This window comes from Littorina saxatilis, linkage group LG5 (assembly GCF_037325665.1).
Source record: "Littorina saxatilis isolate snail1 linkage group LG5, US_GU_Lsax_2.0, whole genome shotgun sequence".
Lineage (NCBI taxonomy): Eukaryota > Metazoa > Mollusca > Gastropoda > Littorinimorpha > Littorinidae > Littorina > Littorina saxatilis.
In genome coordinates this window covers 29,092,567-29,103,727 of record NC_090249.1, presented here as the reverse complement: position 1 = coordinate 29,103,727, position 11,161 = coordinate 29,092,567, and the positions used below count along the sequence as shown (strand labels likewise).

Below are 11,161 nucleotides of genomic sequence, written 5' to 3'. Positions count from 1 at the left end.
TTACAGCCCTTTTTGTTGTTAAAATGAATGTAAAAACGACAAGAAACAAAAAAAGTAAGTCGCGTGAAGGTTATACAATCATTTAGTCAATCTGTCGGCCTGAAAATAAAAGATCAACAAAATAAGACTGAGGAATAATACACAGTTCCGGAGTCCTATTGACGGCATAAAGATGTACACTAAACGCCGGATATGACGACAAGAAAGACATTATGAAAAGAAGGAGAAAAAAAGGTCTGGGGATATCATCTGAAAAATGTGTATGTAAAGTTCCATGAAGATCGGTCCATGTAACCTGTGATTACTCCTGTCAAATTGGTGCTAAAAGAACAACCAGTCCGTTTTGAACTGTCTGGTTGGTGTACACATGTAAATAGGCCCAGTGAAATTGAACACTTTATCTGCACATATTTATTATGATATAATATGCGTGTGGAAGGAGTGTGAAGTTTGGATGCATACACCATAACAAAATCCTGTGCTTTGCATTTGGTAAATAAACTGTTTGATAGATTGATTGATTGATAGTTTTCTCTGAATCGCTCCACACATACACACACACACACACACACACACACACACACACACACACACACACACACACACATACACACTCACTCACTCACTCACAAATTACCCCCACCACCACCACCACCACCACCACCACCACCACCTCCACCCTCGTCTCGATTCCCAGTCTATTTCAAAACATTTAATCCAAACTTGACTCGATGTAATAACCCAACCAACCCGACCTAAATCCTCGTCTACAGGGCCGGACCAAGTTCGTTTGAGGGGGGGGGGGGGGGGGGGTTCCAACTGAAGGCAGGGGTCCAGGGGCCGCCCAGGCCCCGGTGGGGTGCAGGCACAGAGATATCTCTGTGGGTGCAGGGGCAACGCCCCGCTGGGGGGCAAAGCCTCCCAGAAGCCGAGAAAATTTTGCATTTGTGAGGTCATTTTTTGGTCTTTCCTTGCAATTGGGAATCAAAATTACACATTTTCAACAGTAACAAAATACTTCATATATTCATTTACCATAGTGGTTCAGTGGAATAATCCCAAAGACATATATGCCTAGTAAATAAGTCTGACAGGACTCTTTACTTTGAATATTACTATGATGATGGACTTATAACGGGGAGGGCAGGCCGTTGTCGACTTGATGTTGTTCATAATTTGAAATAGTTTTAGAAGACCAAATAAACTGAGGGAGTTGGGGGAAGAGCTTAAAAAGTCCACTTTTTTTCTCTGAGAGGTACATTGGATGGCCAGGGGGGGGTTCCGGAACCCAGGAACCCCCCCCCCCCCCCCCAGATCCGGCCCTGGTCTATGCGTGGACACCTGACTGAGATAGTGTGGAGAGATTGTTTGTCACTTCAGTCAGGTCCTGACTCACCTGAAGTAGATGCGTCCGGGTTCAGAAGTGGGAGCGGTCCACGTGAACATTTTTTCGGTCTGGTGGGTGTGGTTCTTGTGTGACACCGCGCTCTGAAAAGAAGTTTCGAAATATGACAACGTAATAATAACGACGGTCAACATAGAGGTTGCGGGGAGAACGACCGAATACCTAGTACGGAACCGAAACAAAGATTTTTCTTCTTTCATACCGCCGGTACAAGACCCATGCTGCACTTCACGGGTGTCGGTCTCCCGAACGAACTAGTATCACCAAACGGAATGTTACACCGGTGTTGCGAATTCAGTTTTCCCCCTCATTCAGCTATCTGATTCGGCCTCGTTGATCTTGTATAAACTCCACCCCCTCCCTTCCTGATGATTAGGTACTTTTCATTAATGGGGTCAAATTCGTTCAACCAAATAAAGTGTTTTTTAATTTAAACTTAAAAATTTGCTTCATCCTAAAATCCTTTTTACATTTAGTCAAGTTTTGACTAAATGTTTTAACATAGAGGGGGAATCGAGACGAGGGTCGTGGTGTATGTGTGTCTGTGTGTGTGTGCGTGTGTGTGTGTAGAGCGATTCAGAGTAAACTACTGGACCGATCTTTATAAAATTGGACATGAGAGTTCCTGGGTATGATATCCCCGGATGTTTTTTCATTTTTTCGATAAATGTCTTTGATGACGTCATATCCGGCTTTTTTGTAAAAGTTGAGGCGGCACTGTCACACCCTCATTTTTCAATTAAATTGATTGACATTTTGGCCAAGCAATCTTCGACAAAGGCCGGACTTCGGTATTGCACTTCAGCTTGGTGGCTTAAAAATTAATTTATGACTTTGGTCATTAAAAATCAGAAAATTGTAATTAATTTTTTTTTTATATATAAAACGATCCAAATTTACGTTCATCTTATTTTTCATTATTTTCTGATTCGGATTAAAAACAAGCTCTCAAAATTAAAAATATAAAAATTATGATCAAAATCAAATTTCCGAAATTGATTTAAAAACAATGTCATCTTATTCCTTGTCGGTTCCTGATTCCAAAAACATATAGATATGATATGTTTGGATTAAAAACACGCTCAGAAAGTTAAAACGAAGAGAGGTACAGAAAAGCGTGCTATGCAGCACAGCGAAACCACTTCCGCGCTAAACAGTCTCGTCAGTTTCACTGCGTTTTGCACGAGCGGCGGACGTACGGTCATTGTGAAAAATGCAGTGCGTTCAGTTTCATTCTGTGAGTTCCACAGCTTGACTAAATGTAGTAATTTCGCCTTACGCGACTTGTTTCTCATTCAAGGGACGTAACCGCTCGGTGCACGTTTTCGAAGAAATTGAAGTATGGGGTGAAATCTACTTAATTCCAGGACCAATTTGCTGAACTTACAAGAAACTGACATGCGTTTCTTCCCTAAATAAGTGTACTTCTTTAATTTGACCAGGAAACAACATTTCAGTTTCGGAGTATAAATTCGAATCAGAAAGCTGAATGAGGGGGAACGCTGTCGCTGAATTCGTTACACTGCCGGGCAGCCTGATAAGAACAAGAGAAGTCAAGACGTCATTTTTGTCTCGTTTCCGTACTCGGTATTACATCGTTCTCCTCGTCCCTCCAGAATACATACAGCAAACCTGCAACGGTCATATTCCTAGGTTTTTTATGCTTTATTTTACATTTTAAATTGGTAAATGTTTTCAGTGTCTAGGAGAGGTGACGGTAAGTAAGTAGCACACCTTTTACTCTCTTCATCTTGGAAGAGTAATATATCAGCTAAAGAATGAGTAATCGAGACAAAAGTAAACCGATATCACACGATAAAAGCAACATATGCACAAGAGAGCTACACATTAAACCTTGATAGTGGTCAACTATTTTTTCAGCGAAACACCACGTGTGACTGAAGTAGGAACAGCATGTACTGTGGCAGCACAATACTGCTGTCTCAGCATAATCTCAACCATAGGCGACACAAACACACTGGGACACGCTACACGTACATCTCTCTCTCTCTCTCTCTCTCTCTCTCTCTCTCGTCTGTCCGTCCGTTCGTCTGGCAGCACTTGTTCTCTCTCTCGCTCTCTGCTTCTCTTTCTCATTCTCTCTGTCTCTGTCTCTGTCTCTCTTTCCCATGCAAAGACAGACATACAGGCACACCACATCACTTCCCCAAACACACACAAACACACACACACACACACTCTCTCTCTCTCTCACTCTCCCTCTCTCCCTCTCCATCCACCGACCCTCCCCACCTCATGGTCAGAATCCACAAGAAAGCCTACCATGGGTCTGTCAGCGTGACAATCCATAACACGAAGAAACGGGTCATTCTCGGGGACAGAAAAGGTACCAATGGGCAGATCGCTCATACAGTTGGCCATGCGAGCTTGGACGAACACCCCTTCAAAGTACGGGTATGCTGGGTCGTGGTCTGTCTTCATTTTTAATGTAACTGAAACACAAAGATCACGTTGTGAAATATTATTCAAAATTAGCAAGGTAAATGGAAAACAATTGTTCTTGAGAGTTTGGAAAATAGAAGCAGGTGTGTGTGTGTGTGTGTGTGGTGCATGTAAACGTCATGTTAGTATACACAATCGGAGGCTTGGTTTTGCAAATCGATTGCTACACACAGACACATACACATATCCTCGTACACACAAATCCCAACACACACGAGAGAGAGAGAGAGAGAGAGAGAGAGAGAGAGAGAGAGAGAGAGAGAGAGAGAGAGAGAGAGAGACAGACAGACAGACAGACAGACAGACAGACAGACAGACAGACAGACAGACAGACAGACAGACAAACAGACAGAGACAGACAGACAGACAAACAGACAGAGACAGAGACGGAGACAGAGAGAATGAGAATGAGAAAGAGAAGCAGAGAGCGAGAGAGAGAGAAAAAGTGCTGCCAGACGAACGGACGGACAGACAACCAGACAGATAGAGACTGACACACGATCGAATATTCCCAGAGTGTCCTCAGTGTTTCCCCCGTCATGTCACGAGTTTCGTTTGACCAACTGACCAGTAACGTCCTGTCCAAGCTGCACGGTGTTGCTACTGACGAGGAGTTCATATGGAGGGTCAGAGGTCTGGGCGTCCACTTTGTGTCCCGAGGGGTACATGCTGGTGCAAGCCTTAACGGGTGGACCATTGGGGTACCCGTGTGCCACATGTACCACGGCAAGCGCCAGCAGGAAGGGTTGCAACAGTGAAACCTGTAACATACAACGGTGCATTCATTTCCTTGACGCGTGACCATTGGGGTAGCCCTTTGCAGCAGGTACCACGGAAAGAGCCAGCAGGAATGGAAGCATTTAGCATCGACTTCAAAGTGGACAGGCTTTTACATGGGATAAAATCACCCCTCCACTTGAACACCAATCAACAATGAGCAGTCTGGGTGCCTGCTGTGCGCAGTGGGAATGTTTTTATGATTTAATTGTGTGTGTGTGTGTGTGTGTGTGTGTGTGTGTGTGTGTGTGTGTGTGTGTGCCGTAAAGGCCACTAGCAGCAATACAAAAAATAATTCTTTAAAAAAATCCCAACTCATCGCAGCAAGCAGTCAGGGGGAATTTGGGTGTGATTTCAAATTGGGGGAAGGTCTTTTCTAATGAAAAAGACTGGCCAGATCTGAGACCGTAGCCCGGAATTTTGTCACGATGAGTGTACCTTTAAGGGCCCTTACTGGTCATGTGACCCAGCTTGTTTGCTACCACTGTTCTCAATGGTCAGGCTTTTACCCGGGCAGCCCCCAACACGTGTGTTTAACATACCAAAAATCAACATTCTGTGTGCTTTCTGTTCAGGCTGGGATTTTGTGTGTGGATGAAATAACTTTGTAATCGACACGAGTGTCAATAAGTGAAATTGATTAATAAAATTAAAAAATCCAATCATTAAGGCGATCCTTAGTTGAGCCCGAAGTCGACTTCGTGAAGTGCTAAAGCTCCGTGCGACCAGCTTCGCAAAGTTAACTTCGACCAAATGGACGGATGTTTCTTACAAATGTAAAAGTCTGGCCAAATCTGAGAGGGTGATCGGAACTGTTTTCATGAGAAGGATTGTGCCTTGAAAGGCACCAGTCCTCCGATAGCTTCGAAGGGTAAGCGATCATGTACACCACCGCAGATATGCCCAGCCTTTTACATGGGACAACGGCATCACTCGACAAATCAAATGCTTGGCTGGAGCGTGTGTGTGTGTGTGTGTGTGTGTGTGTGTGTGTGTGTGTGTCACAGTGTGTGTGTGAGTGTGTGTGCGAGTGTGTGTGTGTGCGAGTGTGTGTGTGTGTGCGAGTGTGTGAATTGTTGTTGTTGTTGTTGTTAAGGTTTTTTGTTTGTGCCCAGTTATTTCCAAAACTGACATTGGTGTGTTATAACAAAAAAATAAAAAAATAAAAAATAATGATAACAAGACAGAAAAAAATGCAGCCAGGTTGCTGGTTTGTTATAGTAGGCCTATGTGTCTAAGCGGTTGGACAGTCTTGATAAAGCCTAAAATATCTCTGTGGTGGTATACCTATAACAGTCGCTTACACGAGCAGGCACGTATCTTCAAGTATAGCACACCAATTTAATGCGAATAAAAGGAGGTTATGGAGTTCACCGGCCTTTGACGTCCTAAGTTACGACTGATACTATACTTTTCCCCTTTTTACTTTCAAAAATGTGTGTAAATAACTCTTCATTGCAGAACAAACAGTGCATTGGTTCCACCTCGAGCTTCTAAGTGTAAATATAGACTGAGAGGATTTTAGAAGTGTGCATGAATAGCAACTCAAATAGCTAAAGAAAATTCATGAAAAACTCTGTTTGCTGAATTTTTCTATGATTGGCGGGTCACAGACTCTAGGCGGTTTTGCTCCAATACACTTTGTGGATTTCTTTATCGTGGTGTTGATCTTGCACGATTGTATTTCATGAATATATTGCCGCGGGGGTTTTCCAGGGCCATATCAGCAAATATGAACGGTTGATTCGTATGCAAATTTCCGTTCAATCAACGAGGGTAGCTCCTTAATAAAGTGTCAACCCCTGAAGTATATTTACTTAGTCTACATTTTACTGAAAAGTCTGTCTAGAAAGGAGCTCACTTCCTTTGTGTGTGAGCGATCGTGTTCACCGACCACAGGTCTATTAAGCCTATTAATTTACCCGTAATAAAAGTATCCTTCGATTTGTAAACATGCCAAAAATCAACAGTCTGGCTGTCTCCTGGGCAGCGTACGCATGTTGCTGTTGATTTGATTTTGTAAGTGAAACGTGTATTAATGTGCTGAATCATCCCCCCCCCCCAAAAAAAACAAAAAACAAACTATAATAATTTTAAAAAAAAAGATTTTTTTTTTTTTTTACAGAATCAAGCAACACATAGGTCTATCATCTTGTGAGTCACCCTATTGATTATTTTGTATGTGTCCAAGTGAAAGAATGTTCTTATTAAACGTGAAGTCTTGAGATTTCAAAGACGCTTCCACATGAAAGAAGCATAGAGGGAAAGGAGAAACCCAATTTACACAGCACAAAGCCAACAAAATAATGCACATTCACAGAGAACGATTTTGCTATTCATGTTTTGACCGGATGCCCTCTAGACTATTTTATTTGTGAAATGAATACTCTCTGCTCAGAAATACACTGTTGAAAGCAGGTCTTTACCTCGGCAGAAACTTTAAAAGCAAAGTCTTTGTCCTGTGTGAATCTAACCACAGTTTGCTATTCTATAGTGAGGCAGCTCTTTCCCCACCAGACCCGCTGAAGTCATTAAAATGAATGGAACAACGAAACGACATACAACTATGGGTGAAACTAATGGCCTTTTTGGGGGAATCGTCCTTGAGACGATCATGAGACCTATTGACTACACTGGCGGTTGTACACAAGGTCAAGTATAACCACACATGTCAAACAGTGCAATATGTCACAGCACAACAAAATTAAGGCCAAACCTTTGGAGCAACCATACTGCGCTCCTTTGTTGCATATAGTCGCATTTGTCCTTATTTGAAATGTATTTCGGTAAAGTGTGTATGTTACTCGAAAGGATAAAAAAAAGTTGGCCTTTATTTGGAGGTGAGAGAAAGGGGGAATGTACGTTCTGGCTCACCGATTCCGACAGACCCTAAATATTAACGCAAAATAGGCTTCTGGACTAAACTTTTACTAAAATGAAACATGCGACAAAATCAGAAAAATACTGCATAAATCCATACAAAAAAAATACAGTAAAGTAAGGTTGTTTTGAACCAATGCCGGGTCTGTCGGAATCAGTAACCCAGAACGTACATTCCCCCTTTCTCTTATACAACATTCTTAAGCTCAATACGCTCTCTCATTTACAAACTTTACTTCATATGTTCTTTCACTGTTAGAATTATATCTGATACATGCAATGTGACTGTCTAAACGAATAGTTAACTCTTTACAAGTGATTCTATTTTTACTTTTTCTTCCCGTCCTATTTGAATCCCCTTTTTTAAAAACTGCTTTTTCAGATCTTCTATATCGAGTGGCTTGTTATATTCAGCTCGTGTTTTTGTTTGAATACTTGCTTTCTTACTTTTGTAGTCATCAAAGTCTGTTTGTATCTGTTTGAATTCTTCGTCAGAAACTTTTGAATCTTCAAGTGCTTTACTGATAGACAGTTTTAGGCTAGACAATTTTGATGATGCAAGAGTGGAAATGGATTCGTGTTTTTCAAGCTTTTTCACAATTTTTTTCATTATAGCTGATGCTATAAATGATAAACCACCAACTGCTGCTGCGACACCACCTAGGATTAGAGAAACTGGAGTCCCTACTCCGGTAGCTAACAGAATTGTTCCCGTTACACCTGCAGCTGATGCAAGGATAGTAGAACCAGTGCTGGCATTAGAAAGGCTGTTGTAAGTTGTTGAGTACTTACGTCTAGCGCGAGAATATTTTTCTAATTCATCTTCTAGTTGTTTTTGTATATTACTAATGTGTGCCAGTCTGAATTGTTGACTTTCTGCTGCACTTTCATCAATATTAGGATAAAGCTTCACACTGCTAGTCATCTTTTAATGCAAAATATAAAATATTTATCTTAATTCTCACTGGCCAGTGTTTCTGCTAAGCTTTGAAGCTGTTCATTGCTTAACACCTTATCTGTATAGTAGAAAGCAATCAAATCAAGATAAGTAAGATTAATACTTCTTATTTCTGTTAAATTATTTATATCTGCGTTAACAACAACATTTTGGTTTGACGTCTGTTTTTTTATTGTGTTAGAATCCTTTTGAACAGCAATAAATACTCTGACTTCTTCAACATTTAATGGTCTCCAGTTGAGATTTATTCCTCTCATTAGAACAGTGTTTGTGGTTTCTTCCCTTTTCCTGACAACTATATCAAATATCATAGTTGCATTCTGCCCTATTGGAAGCTTGGGTATAAAATCGACAATGGTGTCAGCGTCCTTTTCAACACTTTGTTTTCTGTGAATGAGATAGTTGTTCTTATGGAAAGGTTTAACTGCAACTTCTCCCCTGCTGTTAATCGCAGGAACAAGGCTAACAATTAGTGGTTTAGCATTGATTGACTTACGGAATGTGTCGTCTTTTCCAACAAGAGTGTATGGACTCACAAATTCAAACTTCATTTCCCAGTCAATCTTTTTGATAACAGGACTAAGTACCCATTTTTTATTCTGATGTTTCCACATGTAGTATATGTCATCGACAATTGGATCAGGTACATTAACATCACGGATTTGACCTAGTTTGAGGAATCTTGGTTTCTTTTCATCGTCGATTTCCTTTCTCTTGTAATAACCGGTGTCTGTAAACTCGAATGCATACACTGCACCAACTTCAGCATTGCTCTCAAAGTCGATAGCGTCTGCTAAATCTTTCAACTCTATAGTTGAACATGCAACAGGATAAACTATTGTAGGTCCACTCGACATTTTAATACTCAATATTTTATGGAACTATTTCCAATGTAATGTTAAACAAACAATCAACTGGTTGTCCACTTTGATTTTTCAGATCAATGTGTAGGAATTCATGACACCCTTCCTCCAAGTCCTTGAACTGAAGTGTCTTAAATGTTGGCACGTGCATTTTACAAAAAGAGGCATCACTCGGTGGAAGAATTCTAAGCAGATCAGAACGCTGATCATTAAACAGATTATAGGATGTGTTAAGCTCTCTCATGTGAACAAACAGTACACTGTTAACATCCATGTCAATGGGACGTGTTCCCTTGTATATTTTTGTAATTCCAAGCATATCAAGGAGTTTGGTTGGAAACTCAACGTTTACTTCTCTAGTTTTGGGCATAGTAAGAGTAGCAATGAGACTTGCATGATTTAAACTCGCTGTAATACCTACTGGAGCAAACAATTCTTTCTCTAAAGTGCAGAAGTCATAGTAACCATCTTCTACAGAATGTGTTTTACCATTAATTCTAACCCAGTTGTTAGCCTTTTTTTTACTGATATTATACCAAGTAACCTTGTACATAATTTCATGCAGTGCAACTTTCATTCCTCCATTTTGATTGTTGATAGGGTTTGCAAGTTTAACTGGCACACCAGTCTTCACATTTGTTAGTGTGATAAACATTTTTTATTCAACAACAAAAATGATTCAGTATAAATTCAACAAAGACATTAAATACAAAACTGGACCATATTACAATCCAAAGACTATTTCTTTCCATGAGTTGGACTTTGCTGTAACAGAAACAGAATCCATTCGCGTTAAAGTGCCTGACCCATTCCATTCTTACCTAAATCCCCCAATCAAAAATGACAGTGTTCCAAAGATGTGGAACTCTCACCCAATTCAGTTCTATCAGAATCAGTTAAACTTTGCAATATTCTGTGCAACCACAGGATGTGGAGTGTCCTATGCAGACCACATGAATAATTCAAACTTACTGACAAAGTGTGTGTACACATTTCACGTTTACTATCAGTGCAGGAGAATCTTGTCTGAACTTCAGGCACCAATGCCGCATGAAAAGAGCTGGAACCCATTCAACAATAGGATAAACATGAAAGTGTATGAGCGTCTCTGCAATGAATTCAATATAGATTTTAAGACCGACTTTAGGCAAAAGCAAGACAAAAACCATGGCATGGGAACACTATATTTATGGGGTGTCCACAGGAGGTATAATTTTGATTACTGGCCAGGTCATACATCTTTTTCTTCAAATGTGCAGGTACAGTTAGGATCAATAGAACAAGAGCACCACAATGCATGGACTACTTTTATATTAGACACCGGCAAAGGTTTCACTGGATCAGGTGTTGAAAGGATCAATGAATCTATCCGAACATATGCGTGGTGCTTGCTAGGCTCGCAGGCACAGACACGATCAAACATAATGAGAACAAGCACAGGGTTTGGTGCACAGAAACAGTTGTTATCAAATTTAGAAGATGTCATAAACTCTGCAGTTGATCTGCCTTCCAGCATCAAAAGGTATCAAGACTCTCTCCGTTATGCAAGATCAAAAGTTGACTTTGCTGTTGGTAACGGCCTTTACATGTTACCTTCTGATCTCCAGCTGCAGATTGGAACAATAACAAATTATAACAATGAAATCATTATTGCTAGTGACACCCAGCCGCTTGGAAAGGGTGAAGAACTGAATTCAGAAATCAGAACGATGCTACAGCCATATCACAATGAACAGAAACAAAGCGTGACAAGTGAAGATCGGGCTGCAGGTGAAGATCATTCTGTCACTAGGGATGATCAAGCTGTTAGTATTA

At 40.8% G+C, this 11,161-nt stretch overlaps 1 protein-coding gene across 1 annotated transcript in view; it reads right to left on the bottom strand.

The window, feature by feature from the left end:
* Nucleotides 1-11,161, bottom strand: part of LOC138966796 (putative defense protein Hdd11) — a 36,823-nt gene that overhangs the window by 1,964 nt on the left and 23,698 nt on the right. The window contains exons 2-4 of the mRNA XM_070339140.1: nucleotides 4,437-4,629; nucleotides 3,689-3,858; nucleotides 1,397-1,488 (exon numbers count right to left, since the gene is read on the bottom strand). Of these exons, the coding sequence (XP_070195241.1) occupies nucleotides 1,397-1,488; nucleotides 3,689-3,858; nucleotides 4,437-4,629 (455 nt within the window). The remainder of the gene's footprint in view (nucleotides 1-1,396; nucleotides 1,489-3,688; nucleotides 3,859-4,436; nucleotides 4,630-11,161) is intronic.